This window comes from Etheostoma cragini, chromosome 14 (genome assembly GCF_013103735.1).
Source record: "Etheostoma cragini isolate CJK2018 chromosome 14, CSU_Ecrag_1.0, whole genome shotgun sequence".
Taxonomy (NCBI): Eukaryota; Metazoa; Chordata; class Actinopteri; order Perciformes; family Percidae; genus Etheostoma; species Etheostoma cragini.
In genome coordinates, this window is record NC_048420.1 from 13,816,618 (window position 1) to 13,839,570 (window position 22,953).

A 22,953-nucleotide genomic window follows, 5' to 3' on the forward strand; every position below is an offset into this window, starting at 1 on the left:
CCTAAGGCAATCTCAGGTAATCGCATCCACAGTGTTTACTTGCCTTAAAGATGCCACACTCTCTCTCTCTCTCTCACTCTCACTCTCCATCTCTCTCTCTCTCTCTCTCTCTCAGCAGAGGTGAGGTCTGTCTCTGTGCTGTAGCAGAGAGAGTCCGTACACAACACAGACTGCAGAATAGTCAAACGCCCTGTTATCCTTGTGAAAAATGCTAAGGGCCACATTGATTTGATGACAGTTTGTGTGTATACTGTATGTTTGAAAGAGGTAAACAATTCTTTAACATGTGTGGTAAGCGGAAACTGATGTGTAGGCAAGTGTGCTTGAAGTTCTGTCCAAGTTGTGTGTCCAGATAGGAGGGCTCAAATATTTGTGTGAATAACCTGTGGGTGCACAGGGGCTGTACGTCTATGTCTATGTCTAAGTGTGTGTGTGTATGTGTGTGTGTGTGTGTGTGATTTGGCTGGTAAGTGTTTCCGGGCAGGCTCGAGCAGGATTTAAAAAACTGTAGGTCAAGACAAACAAGTCTGGCATTAAACATGACACGTGTTGCTCGCAAACACACACACACACACACACACACGATTCTTGAGCTTGGTATGCTTACATAATGAGGTCACCTGTTTCTTGTCTCAAAGGTGCTGTCTCTCGCCATTAGAAGTGAAACATGTTTAAATAAACACACCCATAAAAGGTTGACATTAAAAAAATGAATGAATCACGAGCACAGAGAATAAAAAAGTAAATCTGGAATATTAACCTCAGAGTTAAAAAGCTACTACTAAATCCTTCACCTTTTGTTAAAGAAGAGATTCCTAATGGTTCAAAGATGTGATTTTCCATTTATCAAGTCTTGTTATATTTAACATTTCATCCGAGCAGAACATTGGGTTGTTTCCCTACTTTGAATAAGCATTTCCTGATGTGCTGATGCGTGAACAAATGTGTCATTTATTTTTTCTTGGGCTGGTTTTACTGTGAGAATTTGCATTTCTGAACCACTGGACTTTAAAGGCTGGATCCTCATATACATACATATTCACCACAGAATTGTTCCATTGCAGCTTGGTGAAGCCTTGAATTAAAAGCACTCTTAATATACTGTACAATCTTGGCTTTTCTGCAGGGGTGGGAATGGACATAAGCCTTGTCAGTTCATCCCATCAAGCATCATAGAATCTCATGTTAGTAAATCCAAATTTCATATTAGCCTGCACAGGAACACAAATGGGTGCTCCCTTGACAGGTGGCAGCTAACAGTGGCATCCTTCAACCACAGCTTGTTGACTGCTGAATGGCCTGTTGGAGCGCCTCTGGCCACAGCATTTCCTCTTCCTTAGCCCAACCCCCTCCTCTTCAGCCCCCCCACGTAAGTTAAAAACCTACATCTTCCTAAAGCTTTGAGTATTTTTAAGCTGAGCAATGCAAACACAAAGCAGAGGCCAACACGTCCATGAAAGATTTACATATTAATACGTAATATGCAAACTACTTCAGTGATGTTATGGGGGATATAGAGAACACAGCAAAAACCGTAAAAACATAGAAATTCAATTCTGTAAAAAATCCCCTCCTGTCCAGCACAGCAGGAACTCCATTTGAAAGGGAAAACATTAACGTTCAGCTCCTCTCTTTTGCTTCGTTCCAGATCAATAAAGAAAAAAAAAGAGAACACAGAAAACTGTATTTTCTATTTTTTTAATAGAATCCTGCTCAATCTGAAGCAAACTTGACATTTAATAAACAGTCTTTGGTAGTCACAGCGACAGGCACTTCCTCCAGACTCAATCCTTGGCCTAAATTTCCCAAGGTGTGTGTCTCGCAGATGGACAGGGGTGTCAAACAGGGCATGCAGGGTAATTGCAAAACCTGAGGTTCAGAGTCAAACACTCTTCTGTTTGCCTACCAATGATGGGGATGGGGCTCTTGCTTGTTAAAGCCTAAGTGAGTGTGAAATGCATGTAGTCTGCCTAAAGACATCTTGACAGCCTATGATGAAACTTTCACAGCAGTCGGACACAGTGCGAATATTATACGTTATCCCTTCAGCAGCACAACCTTCATGTCCAGTATAGCAGCACCTCTGTGTTCTCTGTCCGTCTATACACATTTTGATCAGTTATAATGAACAGCGGTTCAGTCCCTCCTGAATAGAACCAAGAATTGAGTCCAATTTAAATAGTTTTACAATAAAATACTTCCTTCTACAACTCAGAAATTAACAGTTTATATCTGTAATGTTTAATCCTAGTTGTGGTTTTACCAGGGGTTAATTGCTGGACTGTTTATTAGCCAGAAGCAATGACTTCCTGGAGTCTCTGCCGGTTGCTTGTCAACCTAAAGGTCCAAAGACAAAATACAACTTGTTGTTTTTGGGGGTTAATTAGAGCGAGTGAAAAGGTGTTGAAAGGCACCTTGTCTATACCTTTGATAAGGCCAGGCGAGCTGTTTCCCCCGTCTCTATCTATCTCTAAAAGTCTTTATGCTAAGCTAAGCGGCCGCTGGCTCCAGCTTTCCACTGAACAGAAACAGTCTTTTTAATTAGACTTTCTCACTAACTCTTCACAAACCCCAAAATGTTGAACTGTTTCTTTTACAAAGTAATGTGTCTACTTGATGATGAGGCAGACATCGGATTTATCTGGTGACGCGTAACATTTATAAACAAAATAAGAAACAGAACAGACAAGAAAACATGCAAATGAGACCGACTAAATCATGACTTTAGCTGTAATAAAACACAACACAAACACTTAAGCGGCGTTTTCATAGCTGGCTCAGTGTGGAGGAGGCTGGACCCTCCTATCCAAACTGGATGGGAAAATGTTTGGACACTTCGAGTGTGATCCTTTCAAGTAAGGGATGTGTGAACAAAAGGCTACCCATATCAAGCCGAAACAAACCCTACTTGGACTTGGTGCAGTTTACCGTAAAGTCCTCAGAGAACGCTCTCGGCCCTTTTGCTCCTCACTCATTTCCCTTCTTACGTGCAACAGCTGCACATACCCAGCCTTGTCTCCATTCAGATACCAACATTAACAGCATGCTATGAATATTCTGAAGTTAAAACTGCCACAAAGCATTTGCCCTGCTGTTCTCTTACATTCACTGCCACACAGACAATCGCTATAGAGTGACACAGATTTAGTTGTACACACATATGCAGTCCTGTCTCTTTGACATGCGTGTGCTGCTCTGCAAATGCCTGGAAGCTACTGCCTTATAAACACACTACAATGACATGAAAACGAGGAAGGGCGAGCATTTTGGGATTTTTTTTTTTTAGCATCATTTGGATTAATTTGCTTTCACGCTGGTCTGGACAGAGGGGTATTTCAAGAACTCGATACTCCTTTTAGGCACAGTTACAGTTTCTGGAATTAAAGCTCAATTGCTGCAAGTTTCAGCAGAGCAGCGGGTATTTATTCACCACGCTCCCAGTAAATGATGTCAGGGCCATGCCAGTGTTTATTAATGGTTAGCCTAAAACAAGAGGAAGTGCAGCAAAAGCAACGGGAAGCTAAAACAAAGTGCAACTTGTGTTTACTGAGGCAAATGTTAACTTCTATAAAAGCCAGTCTGCTGTAGTGTATATGGCCTGCCAACAGCTCCTATTCAGCAACTGAACACATCAATACAGACTGAGGGAGGGGGTTTCTATTGGTGGCATTTGGCTCTGTGTGTGTGTGTGTGTGTGAGAGAGAGTGTGTGTGTGTGTGTGTGTGTGTGTGGGGGGGGGGGGGGGGGGGGGGGGGGGGGGGGGGTATTTGGCAGGTGAGCAGAGGAAATCCAGATTCACAATTACAGACAAAGATGGTTTTAAAACAGTGTGTGCGCTTCTGCTTCACCAAGCATCACACTTATGCACATACAATATGTGTGTGTTTGCTCATGTGTGCACACCAGCTCTACACTATGAGGAAGGAGAGGCCGTGTACTTGTCAGTGAGGTTATCCAGCCAGAGGGCTCAGCAACATCCACACACATGACCATCCACACAGTACGGATGTGGGTTTGGGTGTGGGTGGGGTGTGGGTGTGGGTGTGGGTGTGGGTGTGTAAAACCAGTCAATCTGTCACCATGGGGGAAGTTGATTTAGATCTCAAAAACAAGTACAGACATATCTTGATGTCATGAAGATTGAATAGGCCTGGCTTTCTTCACATGTTCTGCTGTCACACACTGTCACAAACAAGGAGCCAAACAAGAAGGCGATAATAAAAGACATTTCAACTCATTACCCGTAATATGAGGAAATTAATATCAAGGTAATATTACGATTTGTGCTCATGGAAATGTGGAAGTATCACCAAGGTTATAGTAGTTATAGTTCCTTTAAAAAATGTTTAACTTCATGCAGCAGCCAAGGACATTGGAAAATAGACATGATGCTACAGACTAAGGCCAGTGTTGACCAAATGAAAAACGGAGAGAGAGAGAGAGAGAGAGAGAGAGAGAGAGAGAGAGAGAGACACAGCTGTTCCCCAAATATTCAAGTACTACGCAGCATCAATATTCACAGCACTGTTTAGTATGAGCAGGAAACGAAATATTTTGGTGTAAGGCAACAAGTCTCTGTTCCAGCTTCGCTGTCACTGCTGCTCACATTTGGTTTCACTGCGAGTAATGAGTCTGCCGCAGTCACAACTACAGCACACTCTCTGTTTAGTTTCCCAATGAGTCCTACACACACATTCACACACACACACACACACACACACACACACACACACACACACAGACTCACATTCTCAGCCCAGCTGCAGCAGCGATATAAAAAATAAACAACCACAAGAACACAACACAACTTTTACACGGGGGTGCGAAGATATGAAACAAGCGCTTACCAGAGAAAGAGGACTATCTGCATTCAGCGGCTGGTTGAACAGAAAAGTGTCTGGATTTTGTTTAGTGCGCGTGTATCCTTCGGCCGGTGCTGCAGATGAGAGTGAAGTAGTCTGAGGAGGACACACACAGACAGCTATGCGGCTCCTTCTTCAGCCTGCGCACATTTCTGGACGTTAGAGACGCGGAGCTGCTCATTTCAGTCGGCTCCGCTCTGAGCTCTGCCAGGCAGCAGCAGGACGCTGGTGGGAGGAGGAGTGCCAGGGAGCTGCCGCGGCGCAAAGCTCCATGGGAAATGTATTTCACCTTGTGCTTGACTGGCTTTTGGTAGATGTGCTTTAGGATTCTTTCTGTATTAATTAAATGAGCTGCGTACACACGTACTGTATAACAATTTAATGTGGAATCATATGCAAAATAATAATAATGGTGGACTTAATATTGAATTTGAATGCATCTGTAATAAATACAATAATGTGTCAGTGAATAGTTAAGTTATAGATTTTGTAATAATAATAATAATAATAATAATAAAGTCAAATACAAAACACTGAAAAAATAATGTTATTATCGAAAGCTGTAATTTTATAAAGTATGCACTATGGTCTTAGGGTGATGTTGTAGCCTATATATTGTAAAGCTTCTTGAAGCAGATTGAATTTGTGATTTTGGGTTACTGTATATAAATTAAACTGACTTAACTGTTAATAATGTTGTATATAGTGTATAGTTTTTCCTGTGCTGTGTACAAACCACCAAAAGATCTGCACAGTTCATACAAGCAGCTTTTAATAGAACAGACCGCCTTGAGGAAGAGGCTTTTTTCCCCACCATTTATGATTCCAGGATTTTTGAGAAACATGTTTTGTTATATTTCACATGTAGCCAAATTAGAAGCAACAAATGCTGTTTTTTTTTATGTCAGTCTTACTCAGTGATTTGTGTTCTTCACACTCCCGGGGACACCCTAACGACTTCTGGGACTTCCCCAGGGAGCCAGAACTTGACTAGCGAGTGGTGTAATGAATGCAGTAGTACCAAAGCGCTACGCCCTTGCTCACTATTAGTCTCAAGGGGGAAATACCTTCGCTCCAACAGTAAATGCATTGGTAGCCTATTTCTCAAGAAAGCCCCTGAGTGTTACTTCTCACAAATCATACATCGTTACGATCTTTTTCAATTCTTCCTCTAATCAAAGCTTCTGTACTCCATATTCACACTTAAACTGTTCCCCAACATGTGAATACTGTAGCAAAGATGAACTCTGAACTTTGGTGTGATACTTTGAATCATGTTACCCACCACTTTGACAATTACTTGTTTACACCATAGACTGTATTAATAATTTACAGTCTATGGTTTACACCAAGTGGTAAAAGCAGCACTAACAGCAGCGTCATGGTAATAGTTTCAAAAGGGACACACGCAGAACATCCTAAACACCAGTTCCTTCTTGTAGGATCATTTCAGAATGACAATGGACATTTCATATGTTATTATTGTTTTCAGACAGAGAACTTGATAAATGAAATCCTGCACCAAGACAATACCTCTACTTTCTTTGAGGTCAAACATTCCCTTGAGCATTCATTGTTTCAGAGCGCTCTTTCCCCCACTTTCTTAGTGCTGGACACTTACAGTACAACTGTGTGTGTGTGTGTGTGTGTGTGTGTGTTAGAGAAGTGTATAGGAAATGCTTCTGCCCCTCAATCGCAGTATGTCTAAATTTAGAGCCCTGTGCCTCCACTGTCCAACTGTCACAGGCTGCGACGGACTGTCGGCCACTCAGGAAAGAGACTTGAAGCGTGTTGAAGTAAGGATAAACTGGGCGAGCTCGGCTGGGCTGATCTGAGAATAACATATTTGTTCTACGCCTTGAAAATAGGGTGACTATAAATACACAGCTATACTGAGCAGAGCGGGAGGAAGTGCAAACGCAATGCGCACATTTTTATTTTCATAGATTAGTAAGCACTACTACTTTACTCTCTCTGTTTTCTTCAAAATAAGTTTTTTTTTTTTAAATATACTGAGCTTACCTCTCCTTTAAAATTCCAAAACTGACAAACACACACACACACACACACACACACACACACACACACACACACACACACACACACACACTTAATTATTTATCAGAAGGAATTCTGATTACATTTGACTTAAGTACTAACACAGTTAAAATGTAAATGCATTTTATACCTTGACAGGCTTTTGACCTTTTTTCATCTGCTAAGTGCAGGAAGCATTCCCTGAAGACCATTTCCCACTTCCCTGTCTATTTGATTATGAGATGTGTCCTTTTGATTGTCTTTTTGGAGAGCAGCTCCTCCTTTATTGCCTTAGTGCAGTGCCAGACCCCACACTCGTCCTCTCCTAATGTAATTCTGCTAGGTGACATCTGTTTGTCAGATGATTACTGCAAGGTGTCACAGTTGGTTTCCCTGGCAGGTTGCTACCGAGCTTTGTCATGGCATTGTGAACGAGATGCTGCCATTAACACACTGCTGACCTACAGCATAGAAAGGCAGTTAATTTTTCTTCAAGTGGTGTTATTAAAGTATTACTTGGTGCTTAAATAGACACCTATAGGAGAGCAGGAATATGGTTTTAAATCATTGACACCCGCGGAATCCAAAATTGTACAATCAAAACACTGTGTCTCAGCATAGACACCTTCGGTAGACCCCATGTGGGGCAGTGGGTTTAATCCCCAGACTGACAGGATAAACTGTGGGTGGGGAAAATGTCCCTCCCTTATAACCACCACTGAGCCCTTACCTGCTGGCCAGCTTCCAGATATGAATGTGTTTTTTCAAATGAGAATTTGTGCTCAATTGACTTACCTGACATTTAATGGCCATACATGTCGTACCTCACCTCACACATGTTTATGCACCAACTCTGAAAGTGGCGAACACATATTTGACACAACATTTTATATGCATGAGGTCTGGAGGTAAAGATTCAAATACAATTTAAAACGGATAGAACTATTGAACAAGTGAACAGGAAAAAATACAACCCAAATCAGCATTGTCATCACAGAAACTTACATGTTTCAGGCTTGCATGACTCAAATAAAATCCACTGTTTATTTTTCTGTGCTTATTAGTAACATCTTGTAGCCTACCTTATTAGTGTCCCAGGCAACTGGCTCACACTGATGGGGGGTTATTTATCCTCTGGCGCCCTCTAGCGGTCCACGTGAGAAGCGCCAATCTCTGTCGAGGTTAGAGGTCAAAACAAGAAAACATGGCGGCTTCCAGTAAAGCGACCGTGGTGTTGAAGGCTGTGAAGAAAATAGCGGTTCAGTTTTGTCCCTTTGAGTCTAATGTTCGTTCCACACGGTGAGCAGTGTTTGTTTAATGGCTTGTTGTGTCGTAGAGTGGGTTCTGTGTGACTGGACTGTGAACATCCGTAATTTCACAATGAGGCGACATTGTTTCCAATGAGCCGACGATTATTATCAGCTAGTTGAGTCTTTAGGCTGCATTTTATGTAGCTAATAACTTGTTGTTTAACTAGGATGATTGAAGAAGTATGTGGTTGTGTGGCTGGTTGAGTTACCTGTTAAATACACACGACATAAGGTTTTCCCGTACTTACCGGTAGTTTCCCCTACGGTAACGTTATCTCTACCTATTCCCTGTTGAGGAAAATAGACCTATGTTTAAGTTCAGCCATTTCCCCCCATATAGCCTACCCATGTGCTATAGTGAACTACACGGTAGACGATTTAATTTGTCTGAAATTTTTAATATCTGGTCTGGAAAACAACAACAACAAAGTTTTTAGTCCTGCACGCTCACGTATTTTTTCACCTAGACTGCTCATGTTAACCTTGGTTACCGAGCTATGTTGGAAGATAAGCAAACTTCCTCAACCAAAGATAACCACACTTCATCAACCAAAGATAACCACACTTCATCAACCAATATAATGTAAGTGCAACAAATGCGTAGGATGGTCAGACAGGTGTTAATCAAGCACAGTGTGCACACTCCTACACAGTCCTCAGAGGAAGAACTTATTAAACAAAAAACACCAGTTTTTGTTTGTAGGTGTGAAGGGCCATTATTTACCAACTTTAGTATTGAGGATGTTATACTCAATGTCAATTAATGTATCTGTACAATGTACAGTATGTTACTTAAGTAAACATAGCAGTACCACATTGTCAAATGCTTCACGTTGAAGTGCAAAGTAGCAAAAAAATGAAATAAATAGTTGAGTATAATACAAGAACCTCATAGTGACTCCTAACCAGGGCTACGTGTTAGCCCAGGGGGGCTTGTGCTGTTGCCAGGGTGTACGTGGAAAGATTGTGGAGCAGCTCAACTAGTTGAGGTTATGATTTTGATCAAAAGAACATAAGCTGTAAGAACTAAACACTACATGTGAGAATGAAATCAAGTCAGCAAGCAAGCACTATTAAACAGGTAGCTACAAGTAATGTTTAAATGGTAGAAAGAAATAGCTCCAAGAAATGGATAAATGGTAGAAATAAATAGCTAAAAGTAATGATTAAATGGTAGAAATAAATAGCTACAAGTAATGGATAAATTGTAGCAATAGTTAGCCAAAAGTACTGAAGAAATGGTATGAATAAATAGCTAAAATAATGACTAACCAGTTCAAATGATTAACTAAAAGTATTGGATACCATTTGAAATAGTTCTCTTAAAGTATTGCATAAACAGAGGAAATGGTTACCTAAAAGAAACGGTTATATTTAAAACATTCAGCTTCACTCCGAGTACTAGTAGTAATAGTAGTAGTAGTAGAAAATTAACATTATCCACTTTTATATAATGAATAATTTGAAATAAACATTTGGAATTGATCAAGCAGTATGGGAGTTCATCCGATGTGTGTGTGTGTGTTTGTGAGTGTGTGAGAGTGTATTTAGTTACCTTCCATCGCTGCACTATGCCCCACAGGGAGTTTCTGGCCATGGTGGGCTCAGAGAAGGCCCGAGCTACCAACATGAACTGTGAGGTGATATCGACGGTGAAACACGACAGGTCTGAACCCGTAGTGGATATCACTTATCGTAAGTATCACCTGACCACACGTAGATGTGTGGGAGAAGGTCTTTAACAGCGGGACTGTTTGAGGCAGTGTGATTGCGGCTGGAGATTTGCATTTGTAGTTTTGATTCCTGGCATTGTTTTAATCCACTGAAGAGATGAAGTGTCATAAAACTCATTAAGTCAAACTTTTGTATCCCCTCGAAGCCATCTTCTGTTGTTTTTTCAGGTGTGTGTGTGTGTGTGTGTGTGTGTGTGTGTGTGTGTGTGTGTGTGTGAGTGTGAACTGGTGTCAAGTTTTTAAAGCTCAATTTCACTACACATTTTTATACGGTATAGATTAGATTAGATAGATTAGATTATTCTTTATTCATCCCACAATGGGGAAATTTCCTTATTACAGCAGCAGCATTTTCTTCAATAACGGCAAAAAACAAAAACACACAAACAAGTAAACACACAAGAAATGCAGGCAAACAATAGACGATGATTATATGGTAGACTGAAAGTAAGCAAAATGGCGTCAAATAAAGATATTTTAAAGTGCGGTTGCCATGATACAAGAAACAATACGTGTGTGTGACGTTAAGAGGCAAAGGACATAGTATGTGGCTAAGTAATTAGCAAAGATAATTTTGAATTTGGCATCTGGAAAACCTCAAGCACATGGTATTAAAGAAAATATTTAACACTGAAACACATGGGGAGTTTTGGCTAAGAGAGACATAGAGTCAAAGACAGATGGACAACAGCAGAGTTACAATGAAATAATGGCATCTAATGCATCTGAACACTTAAATTACAATTTGACATATTACTGTCCTCAGATTTGCTATTAAAAAAAAAAGTCTTCATTTTCTTTAAATTGAACAACCTTAAGGGAACGGGAAGAGACTACAGACTCTTTTAACTTGAGCCAGTGTTTGAAAACACCCTTTTGACTTGTTTTAGTTAGTAATTACAGAACTAGGTCCAGATGGGCTCTATATTTAATAAAGATTTGAAAGGTATGGAATTGATCAGTGTTGTGTACCTGTGGGTGTTATTCCTTGTTGGACAAGGACACAGGACAAGTTAACTCTGTGCATGCAGCACAACCCGTAGTATACACAACTTTGGACTGTGTGATCTAGACTTGGAAGTTCATGCTGAAGTTGTTACTGCGTGATATTACTCACAATTAGTCAAGTACTTATGAAAGTAGAAATGTCTGCCACAGGTCAGCAGAGCATTGTGAAGATGCTGCACAGTGTATGTTACTCATCTTCTGCTCACTTAACTTTTCACCTCTTCGCTTTTTATACACTTTATACAGAGTTATCGGTCAGTGTGTTGTTGTGAGTCATCTCATTGTGTCTTTGTCTTTCTCGATTACAGTAGACGGAGAGAAGCTGCTGTTGAAGGGAGCAAAGTTGACCAGCAGCGAGATGCTGAGCGCATTTCAGTCACTGTGCACAGCCAAGGATCTACAGGCAAAAGTTGCAGCAAAAAAATAATGTTAAATGTATCTGTGTTGACTGTATCTGTATTCAGCTGTGTATATTCTTGAATGTTTGCTATTAAAGTATTTCATTTAAATGTGGCTGCTCTGGTGGGGATTGACCTTTGATCCACTAAAGCTCTACTGCATTGTTTGCAGGCATGATACTGAGTCCGTTCTCTCCTTACTCTTTCCTCTTGAGTCACACAATCCAAATTCCTCTATCATTTAGGAATCAAATCCTACCAGATGTTCTTTGCTGTCAGCATGAAAACGTACTGCACCCTCTTGTTCAGACAAAATAGTTTAGCCCCATCTGCTATCATTATTTTATCCATAATGAAGACTTCAATTGAAATGCTTTAACGGCTGACAACATTTGCTGTGATCAGTACGGGGGTCATGGTGTGTCCTTGCATAATGTGCCATTTTCCTGATAAAAGAGATAATTTTAGTGTTTCAAAGAATATTATGCAAGCTCTAACCTTTGATACAGCAGGCTTAAATGTAATTTGGAATAGTTTTAGATGCATCCCAGCTGAGAAGAAAAAAAACCTTTAACTCAGGCAAAGATAACTGAAATCCTGTTTCCTCTGCTAGCTACTTTCTGTCCCATTAGCATTTATAACTTAATGGGTTTTCTCCATGGATGGATTTTTATTACATTTATTTTGGCGTAGAACATGTATTTTGATCAGTTTCTCTGACAAGCTGAAGCATGTTCCTGATGGGGTGTACCAGGAATATTCTAATCTAAATAACTTTATTGTTAATGTTTTCTACTATGAGTAGAATTAGTACCATCTTCTTATAAGCCGCACTCTGTAAACTGTTCTATAAGTTCTACCTAATGAAAAATGAATAATGAATATATTTATTGATTATAGACCAGTTATGAGGACATTATGGATTATGAGATTGTAAAAGAATTCCAATTGCTCGTCTATTACAGTTATCAATGTAACTAATCCATTATGAAATGCTAATGGGGCTCTCACTACCTAACAAGCCATTAAGTTTGCAATGTTTACCTACATTAATAATTTATTAAGAGAATATGTGGTTTTAATCATCAAGTCTGCCGTTGCAAAGGATAAGTTGTTAAAATATACGTTTTGGTGTACAGCCCATTTGTAGAAATAAGTGGTTATACAATCTCACCAACCCACACGGGATGACATCATTGAGTTAATAAACATTAGTAAATGATTTATTCACCATTAATAAAGCCATTGGTAACAACGCCAGGTGTTTTTAAATAAATAATGGTTAGCCTTCACCCACTACATCACCCATGAGCTCTTAACAGTGTGCCACTAGTTTAAGGCTCATGGGATGCCATTTAACAACATGCTAACAAAGTAGCAGTTGTTTGCCTTGATTAAAATTACAATATGTTGAGATTTTCCTATGATGAGGAGTGACAGATGCCCATTTAGCTCAGAATACAAACTTAGGAAGATGATTCAGCATTTGGGATGAAAACAACTTTTTAAATTCCCCTTCATGAGAAAAGCCACTTAGTTACACCTGCTAGTAACAAGCAGGCTGGAGGCGGGAAATCAACGCTCTACTATGTGACGTTGAATGCTGTGACTGGTTGCTACCGCGTCGCTTGACGTCAGGCTGACCCTTTAAAAACGAGTGTGTTCCCACAGTGGAAGAGAGTTGAACCCAGAGTCACACAGCTGGTCGGCGTCGTCGAGGATATCACATCAGAAACTGCAAAAATGGTTGAGAAATTTATTGGGACGTGGAAGATGATTTCCAGCGAGAACTTTGACGACTACATGAAAGCAATTGGTAAGAGTGTGGTGTGTGTTGATAGCTAGTTGAAGGCAATATACTATCCGCTTGTCATTCGGTAAGTGGTGATGAGGTTACTGTAAAGTCCGTTGCTTTTTTGTGTGTCTAACTTTAGTAGCTAGCTAAGTTAACGTTAAATGTGTACCGTTAAAGAGAATAATCAAATTGCTTTCATTTCTATTTGAATTGGCGTATGTGACTAAAAAAAAAAAATCAATTGCTGTATTAAATAGACGTCCAACACAAGTTTAATTTTTTTTCACACGTTTATTTTACTCATTCTTGCTTTGCTTATTTAATGCATTTTGATGATGCTGCCCCTCTGCTGTGCAGGTGTGGGATTTGCGACCCGGCAGGTGGGGAATCGGACCAAGCCCAATTTGATAGTGACCGTGGACGATCAAGGGATTGTATGCCTGAAGTCTCAGAGCACATTCAAAACCACCGAAATCAAATTTAAACTCAACGAGCCATTTGAGGAGACAACCGCAGACGATAGGAAGACAATGGTAAGTTTTTTTTTTTTTTTTTTTTTTTTTTTTTTTTTTTTTTTTTGAGGGCAGACCAAAAACAAATGTGTCCTTCTGTTCTGGAATTAATGGCTTGTGTCTCTTGTGTGTCCTGCAGACCGTGGTAACTCTGGAGAACGAGAAACTTGTGCAGAAACAGAGCTGGGATGGCAAAGAGACGAATATCGAGAGAGAGATCTCAGATGGGAAGTTGATAGCGGTAAGGATTTAGTTTCTAGTGACTTTCTAGAACCTGGTAAACTGGTACCAAACTCAATTTTTTTTTTGTAACTTTGAAAACGTCACGTTTGTATGCAATTGTCTGTAAAGTACTTTATCACTCAAACATCCTTTCTTTTTTTAATATTTTTAATATAAATTCACAGGTATTGAGGAGTTTAGTTTTAAAAGGCTGCAAGTGTAATATGTTTATGATCAGTTATTTTCACCACTGTGTCCACACCCTCCACTTGAGGGAATAAGGCAAACGTGTATTTTAGTGAAAAAATAATGGATTAAAATGTTGTTGTACTATGAGTAATGGGGGCACAATATCATTTTTTAATACTATGAAGACCAAATATTCCTTCTATGGAATAGGGTGCATTCAGGCTACATCAAAGGATTAAGAAATTAGGACAGGGTCCCCGGACGGGATAGCTGCAGCCCAAAATCTTTCACAAACTTATGCAGGAATTTATCTTTATATTTTTTTATTTTTACCAACTGCATCTCTTTTGCTTCTTAGACCGCGACTAATATCTGCATTTTCCCCACAGAAATGCATAATGGGAGACGTAGTCGCAGTGAGGACGTACATAAAGGAGGCGTGATGGGATGACTGGCTCAGTTCAATGGGCGTGATACCAAAGGCGTGTTCTGCTCTTTTCTTTATCTTCACTGTGTTGCCAATATCACATGTCTGTGCATCTGTTTTCCAACATGACTCATTTGGAATTGTGACGATTTGAATAAAAAATTGAAATGGCGTCTGAGTTAATTGTGTTATTTGAATGGTGTAACGTTTTGACACTCTTTTAGGTATTCCAATCATTTGGGCAAGTGGTGCAAAAAGGACTTTCTGACAACATGCATAATCTGACAAACAGATTTTCTGAGTTTCATGGTTTATTCTGGATTATTGTCATTTATCCCACATGTGTCACTCGTACCAGCTGCTTTGGCTCTCATGCTTGTCTTTTTACACAAGCAAAAAGACTCAAACCTATTCCCTGTTCAAAGGCCAAGAAGTAAGTCAGCCATCTTGATGATATATGATGCTTGTTGGCAGGAACTCATGAGGAATGTGGATTTTTAAGTAACCTACTGGGAGCCTTGTGCAGAGAGGTCGGTGAGGAAATGTATTTCTCCCCCCCCCTTTTTGTTTTGGGAGGTTGAACATTTCCCATTGCACATGTACTGGCAGCTTTGTGTTCATGTTGCAACTAAAAGCATTATGGGTTGTCCCCTCCCTTTGGATGCTTGTCAAAGTTTTGCATTTGTGTTGGAGGGGTGAATTGTTCCAGAGCCAGAAGGGCCACTTTCCCATGACAGGAAGGGACGATCGCACTGATTGGACCTAATGGCCAAAACAGGTGAAATTGTGGGCCAATGCTCTTGTTTCCTTCTGTGTGGACAATGGTACGGCGGTAGTCAAGGACGGACCGTGTTTGAACTTTTGGGGAGATGCCAAGTGGATGACATTATCACTGTGGAAGGCTAGCAAAGGTCACCAGTTTTATTAGTGTGTCAATGGCCATGTTTTTAATGCCTCTAAGACCTTTTCCTTCTGCAGCTAAAGAGCCATTTGGTAACATGACCTACTGCGAAATAACATTTCCTTTTGTACATGTCTGCCAGCTCCCTAGTGACCCCCAAAAGCCCAATGTTCACTGTCAATTTGGATTATTGTGATTGTAATACTTTCAAATTTATTAGGGAATTTGTGCCACTAACGGCACAATATATCTTGTGTAATCTCGTGTCCGGGTCTTGTAGAGAGGCAGTGTCCAGTTATTACATGTAAAGGTCTCTTTTCTGTCATCCACCAAAAGTCTCTCTCACCTCCAACTAGTTGAGAACGCAGCAGCTAGGCTTCTCACTGGTTTTAACGGACATTACATCACCCCAATCCTGGCTTCGCTTCAATGGCTCCCTGTTTCATTTAGAATTTACGGATTACTTTCAAAGCCGACCTATGTCACAGTTGTGTTTTATGAAACGAGCACACACAATCTGGCATACAGAAAGTCTGGGCCCAGGTAGTGTTCTATTAAAGGAGTGCTGGTTGGATTTGGGGTTTTCAAAATATGAGGCTGCCATCTACTGTAGATGCTGTATGCACTTTACTTGGGACAACAGGATACACTCTTGTCTGTGTGCATTCTGTTCTGCGCATTATAAAACCCTTCTAAAAGCGGGATTATTTTCTCACAGCCAGAAAGAAAAGATCACATCTGCTATGGATTCACTTACAGGTGCAGTGCTTGTGATCCACAGGCATCTCCGTCACTTTGTTTGGATAACTGCAGGGAACTGAGGAAGATCTCCACCTCCCTGTTTTTATCGCCGACATCTTGATTTGATGGTCTATGGTGTCTCTTCATTAATTGAAAGTGAAGCTTTGTGCAAGTAACTCTCAGGCATGGTGTTTAAGCATTTTTTCCATGAGATGCATCTTCCATATTTAAATAAGAAAGAGCTGATAGCTTAGATATTTTCAGAGAGCATGAAGCTGAGATTCCCTCCTAACATGTGGAATAATACTCTGTAAGTCGAAGGCCAAAACGAATAGAAAGGGAAGTATTCCAGAGGAGGGAAAAGGTCCTGATCTTCCTCCGCTGGCCACAGTTGACGCAGGCAAACCTCGCATCAGCAGAGAGGTTGCAGAGCAATTAGGAAACTGTTCAGGAAGGAGCATTATAGTGAGAAGCCTGCTGAGAGTTAACCGGGCCTTGTGCGTGTGTCCATGTGTGCGTGTGTGCGTGTGTGTTCACATGCCTGATAGACAAAGGTATCTTGTTGACACTGGAGTTATTTTGTGTCAAGAAAGATTGTCTTTGACTTTAGAAAAATTACCTCACATCCTTTGCAAAACATCTGGAAAGCGCCACTTGAGCTGCAGCACTGACACCCTTCCTCTGCTTGTCCTTCACTTAAACTCCGTCAAACGACACCACCTTTCATGTTTAAGTGGATCAACAGGGCTAAAGATACACGGTGTATGAGCTTTCAGTCTCATGCAACATACTGTAGGACTTAATTTGACTTTCCTTCATGTTGCACTACCAAATTACATTTAAAAAAAAGAGTGATTCACTTTTTATTGATTTATTACCCATGGCTTGAGAAGGAACTTAAGGCACTTGCTAAATGCAAAACAATCTAATCTTTAAAGCTGAGAACTGACTTTTACCAAAGATCAAGGGAAAAATGAACAACCAGGAAAGAAACAAACTCAGGGATATTTCCACGTCTGAAGACGTTGAGGTTATCAGACAGACACGAGTTTTAAAAAGTGAAAGAACATTACCTTCTGTAATGAGACAACTTTGTTATTTAGTTGTGGTGTTTGAATTAAGAAGACTCTACTTTAAAGACTGCAACTGAAGATGTCAGAATAACTTAATGAAAAACGTCTGGGCTTGAACTTCACAACAACTTGATGTCAGCTTTCTCATTGGGGATTTATGTTGAGTCTGAACCACTTTGGTTTCAGGGAACTTCAACAAAAAAAAGCATAAAACAGCAAATGTGCCGCACCACTCTTTGTGTTTTTCCACTTAGGTTCCTGCTGGAGGGTGGGGATGACCTTGGGATCAAGCCCCAGCCAGATACATCTCACTGACTGTAGGAGGGTTGCCGTGAACGCCTCCACATTGAACAAACATCAGTTTTACCTTAGTCTCGCATTGCCAAATCTTACTCCACAGCGCTGCGGAGGAGGGTCGGACTGGTCCACACAACGTTCCTGAATGGGAGAGAAACGTGCTCTGGTTTATTGGCATTTTTTAAAACTAATCACAATTGTCTTGGGCGGCTCTGAGTGCTGGACTCAATGATGGCACCTCTTCAAAATAGCCTTGGGAAGGAATTTGTTCAGTGGAACGTGTACATTGAAAAGTTGTTTTAGTGGTGTAACAGAAAAATAGACTATCAACAAATAGTCGCTAGCTGTCTGGATTTCCCCTGCCGAGTTTAGAATGCCAAAACAAAGAAAGCGGAAAGTGACAGACATCTGGCCAAATCCGACCTGATCCTGGAAATGAAACGTCGTCGATATAGACTAGTTTTACCCTTAATCCTCTCCACAGGACTTATGGCACCTATGTTGACCCAAGATCAGTCTCCAAGGGCAACCAAACAGCTGGGCAGAACTATGTCAGTTGAACTGTAGGGGAGGCTGGTTGCCACGCAACAAGCTTTCTTTCCACTGATCCTCGCAATCCAGTTGTACTAACTCTGATTTCATCAACAAGTCTCTGAATGTTGTGCAAGCTGTGCCCTGTCTGGTCGCACAGAGGCTGGCTGTTTTATTATCTCCCCACAACACTCACAGAGACATATCTGGGATTCCAGGATGGGACTCTGTTTTGGATCAAAGATTGCAGTGTAGAGCTCTGGATTAAACTAATCAATCCAAAACTTTGAAATGAACAGTTACTCATATATTTACACATCTTTATTCAGCACATATCAGCAGTCACTAATGCTCAGTTCTGCATCTGATGTGCACAATTGGTCTTTTCCACCACATACATGCATACTTGCTTCTATGGGAATACATTCCAAAGCAACAAAGTAGAACAGCCAAGAAAAAAAGAGGTCAGAGGCTCAGCTAAAGCCAACTAGTTTGAGGGTTGAGATGTCTTTTGGGATTTTTGTTCCTCAAAGCTTTGCCCTAATTTTTGGGTGTACAATAAAACAGATTGAGACGGACGGTTGATGTGTTGAAAATGTTCTTAAAGCGGGGATCCTTTTCCACTTGAGTGACAACAATGGAACTGTGCTGAGAGTTTGGCAGTCGGAAGCCTAGAAATAGAATGGTTCTCATTTAGTTTCTATGGATTTGTTGTTGGTACGTGAGCTTCACGATCTTCAATTTTTCTGTGTGTATACAATGGAGAAATACTGTAATACAGAGTAGTTTTCGGGAGATGTAACGCCAGACTGAGTTTGTGAAACTGCAAATATATAAATATTACAATACTTTTATTCATCAGTGGGCCATGGGCTCAATCACCATTGTGTTACACTATTTCTGAGCCAGATGGTAACATGTACAGCTTTAATGTATAAACATGATGATATTCCTAATAAAGCAGATGTTTTTTTTAACTTTACTCACTGTAAGCAGAACGGGTGTAGAGCCAGCTCAAAATGTAACTTCTAAAGGCCTCTCCACTGTTTGTGAGGAAATACAGTTTGGGCTTTGAGGACATCACAAAGAATAACTGTTTTTCAAGTCATCCCACCAGGGAGTTCCTTTAAAATCTAAGAGTGTGTTAGCTCAGAGGAAGGACTGTGAAAATCTTTAAAGTGAGGCTATACATACCAGACCCAACACAATGGTTCCCCCCCCCCAGAGAGCACTGTAACAAAAAAATCACCTGCCTGCTCTTTATTCTGTGTGTCAATGCCTGGGCATTTCTGTTCAAAAGCAGACAGAGAAATGCTTTGATGGGCAACAACAAGTCAAGAAGTGTTCGTTTTCTGTGCTGAATCTGCTGCAAATCACTCGTGTTGGCTTTATCCATTTCTCGTATGACTACTGTGTGACAGGACATGTGATCTGTAATCTGGTGGGGGGGGATAAGGGGATGGGGTGATCTTCGAAATCAGCGTTTGTATTCTTGTGAGTCTCTGCTTGAATATATGTGTCTGTGTTAAACTATACTCAGCAAAAAAGAAACACATCTTTGTCAGGACACTATTATAAAAAATCTAAATAACATTAGAGATCTTCATTGTAAAGGGTTTAAACACTGTTTTCCATGCTTGTTCAATGAACCATAAACAATCGATGAATGTATACCTGTTGAACGGTCGAAAAGACAATAACAGTTTAAGGGTGGTAGGCAATTAAGGTCACAGTTATGAGAAAATTAGGAAGAAAAGTCAAGAGACACTTTTTCTGACTCTGAAAAACAGCAAAAGAAAAAGGGTCCCTGCTAATCTGCGTGAACGTGCCTACAAGGAGGCATGAGGACAGCAGATGTGGCCAGGGCAACACTGCAATGTCCGTACTGTGAAACGCCCAAGGTAGCACTACAGGGAGACAGGAAGCACAGCTGATCGTCCTGGTAGTGGCAGACCACGTATGACACCTGCATAGGATCGGTACATCTGAATATCAAACCTGCAGACCAGGTACAGGACGGCAAAAACAACCGCGAGAACTGTCCTTTCTGGTGCAGTACATGAGGAGGAGACGCTATGCTGTACTTGATGCAGCTGGTTGCTGCACCAGATACTGAGGGCTGCTTTTGATTCAGAACCCCCCCCCCCCCCCATGTTCAGGGACGCATTATTTAAATTCTGTTAGTCACATGTCTGTGAAAATTGTTCAGTGAATGTCTTAATTGTTAAATCTTAAACGTTCATGCAAATATTGGCAAATGTTAAGTTCGCTTAAAAAATTAAAGCAGTTGATGGTGACAGGATGTTTCTTTTTTTGCTGAATATAGATTGGGAAGTAACATACTGTATGATGATCTCTAGTTTGTTCACAGCAAGCATGCTTTGTGCTCAAAACCCTCAGGAAGAACTCAGTGACTCTGTAACATGCAGAGCGGTTTATTTTATGGCCACAGCGTGAAGAACAAGAACAGAACTTCTGTGAAGGGGTAAACCAACTTCAAACACAAAGTTATTACAAATATCCAATCACTGAAACTGTAAGACGTATGCATTATCTGCTCTATGGAAAACAAATTTGTTTATGCATTACAATGTACGTCGCTTGAAATAATTGTTTGCAGGACTTGCACATCTTATTGTTTAAATTTACGTATAAAAAGCCAATTAAATTAACCCTTACCCTTGAAAATTGTCTTGGGATGGGATAACTTTGATGTCAAGATCATCTGTGATCATTTTCCATAAGCAATTAAAGAGCCACACCGGGGGATTTCAGGAGCAGACATTACAGTTTGAAACATGACTGTTCCCACCGGAAGAACAATTTGCCTTTTCATGTCAGACAACACACAGACTACAAATGATAACACAAAGAGAGCAAGGCATTTAAAGAATCTCAGTAGATAGAGTGATGGAAAATGATTTGTTGTGGTTTTTATTCCGTTCGTAAGCACACAGACACAGACACACTGACCTTCTGTTGCAGGTGGTAGGGCTGAATGGAGTTGATATTTTAATTGTCAAACTATGCTGTTTGTCTGCCCTGGGTTCAGTGCTTTATCAAGCAAGGTTAGGTTGGGAAACAGGAACAAGTGAAGCTTAGACTTCATGCTTCCGATTTTATGCTTTGTGTTCAGTACAGTTAGTGTGTGTTTGTCAATTCTAAACAGGATTTATTTGGAGTTTAAATTAGCTGTGTGATGTTTAAAGGGGTCACACAAAGCAGGTTTCAGGAAGCTCATATTTAAAGCCAAATGTGACCTCTTGCTTTAGCCACATTGACTGTGTGAGTCACCGGTCTCTCTGCTTACTCTGCAGGTGACCGCTGAGTCGTCAGTGTAACCTGAAACACCTGAGTGTTCCCAGGTATTTTAGGCCAGGATCTCCCTGGACCTGCTGTGGGTTACTGCAGTTTCAGCTCTCCTGTCCGTCTTTGGGTTTGGTCGTGTTGCTTTAGTTCTTTCATATTTATGCATTGTCTGCACATTACAAAACACACACACACACACACACACACACCCACACACCAGGCTGTTGCATCTATTCAGTTCTGAATTGTACAAAAGTACAATTCAGAACTGAATAGATGCAACAGTGTTGCTCAGTGAGTTTTGCATTAAAACTTTGTTATTTGTTATTTGATTACTTTGAAATGAAAACAACATTGGAACAAAACTAATTGAACAACATTGAGGGTGTAATTTATTTAAAGAATTCTATATTTTGGAACCAAATGTATGCAGGGTTGAGAAGTATTAAATTAAAAAACGAATGTAATTTCAGTTAGTTGTATCACTGAGGTCAAATGTGTATTTCAATTAGTTACTAACCAAATTCATTTACATTCATTTAGTTATTTATAAAGATAGCCCACGTCCATTAACATTTCTGTAAATGTGCCAGTGTTAGCCAGCTGGCAAATTTTTTAAGTGTAGTCCTTTGGCCAGAACGTTATGAGAACCATCAATTGACTTGGTCAGTTGTTCCCAGATGTTGAGTCAATTTAAAAGGAAATTGCTTTGCATTAATAAATGAATCCAAATAAAGTAATCCACAGCTTCACATTTATATTGGGCAACTTATAACAGAAAGCAATTACATTTCCAAAGGAACCTTTCTAACAGTGAATATATGTGAGATTCAATACACTTTTTTTCTGTTTGTGTGTGGAATTTCTTTGAATGGCAATTCATTTAATTCCATTTCATGTCATTCAAATTCAACACACACACACCTGACCCTCTTCTTATTAATGCTTTAATTTTGTCTAACTTAGTTGATTAACTTGGTAAAACTTCATCATGGTGTGTCTCCTATTTGTTGTGTCCAGGTCACAACACACAGATTGTGAGGGGAATACATGGTACAACAAATAGCCACAATCACAAGTGGCTGTTTGCCACAAGTTTTGAGTCATTGTCCACAGTGAGTACAGTACAAATTATTTACCGACTAAGCCCAGACAGGTTGGACTTGGCGTAGGAAACCTTTAATAAAAAAGACAATGGGCCATCAGGAAAGTTGGCCTGATAGACACTTTGAGACTTGCTGTAGGCTACAGGCACTTCCCCACAATGCACTGGGGAGATAACCACAGCCTCTGATAGGCGGGAGGAAAACGGAAGCCGTTAATCACAGGCTGACCTTTCTCCAAGTTTGTAAACAGGCCTTTCGGCGGCATAAAACCAAACAGCAAACTTCTTTAAACCCTTCAGCTGAATCATTGAAACACCACAAAGTTCTATTTTTATAGGTTGACTGTAACGTCTATTGCCAAAGTGAAAATCAATAGATAGATGTGCACGTCGTCAGTGTGAGAGCTATTAAGCAACCAGCGCTGTTTTCTAATGCATTCATAACACAGGACCCATTTTCTTTATTAAGCTTAACCATGCAATAAATTGAGAGGTCTATGGGT

The 22,953-nt window shown here is 40.4% G+C and overlaps 3 protein-coding genes across 4 annotated transcripts in view; 2 read left to right on the forward strand and 1 right to left on the reverse strand.

Moving 5' to 3' along the window:
- pag1 (phosphoprotein membrane anchor with glycosphingolipid microdomains 1) overlaps positions 1-5,091 on the reverse strand; it is a 48,937-nt gene extending 43,846 nt beyond the window's left edge. Inside the window, exon 1 of one of the 2 annotated variants that reach the window (XM_034891147.1) lies at positions 4,848-5,091. The gene's annotated coding sequence lies outside the window, so the exon portion shown is untranslated. The remainder of the gene's footprint in view (positions 1-4,847) is intronic. The other variant, XM_034891146.1, reaches the window with a different exon arrangement.
- Positions 5,092-8,001: 2,910 nt separating this feature from the next.
- mrpl53 (mitochondrial ribosomal protein L53) lies at positions 8,002-11,526 on the forward strand. Its single transcript, XM_034892575.1, has 3 exons — positions 8,002-8,198; positions 9,792-9,904; positions 11,259-11,526. The coding sequence occupies exons 1-3, from the start codon at positions 8,104-8,106 to the stop codon at positions 11,375-11,377; spliced, it is 327 nt and encodes a 108-aa protein (XP_034748466.1). The 5' UTR covers positions 8,002-8,103; the 3' UTR covers positions 11,378-11,526.
- A 1,435-nt stretch (positions 11,527-12,961) lies between these two features.
- fabp4a (fatty acid binding protein 4a) lies at positions 12,962-14,588 on the forward strand. The gene is made up of 4 exons (XM_034892574.1): positions 12,962-13,164; positions 13,501-13,676; positions 13,795-13,896; positions 14,456-14,588. Exons 1-4 carry the CDS (start codon positions 13,092-13,094, stop codon positions 14,507-14,509), a joined length of 405 nt encoding a protein of 134 aa, XP_034748465.1. The 5' UTR covers positions 12,962-13,091; the 3' UTR covers positions 14,510-14,588.
- Positions 14,589-22,953: the final 8,365 nt, after the last annotated feature.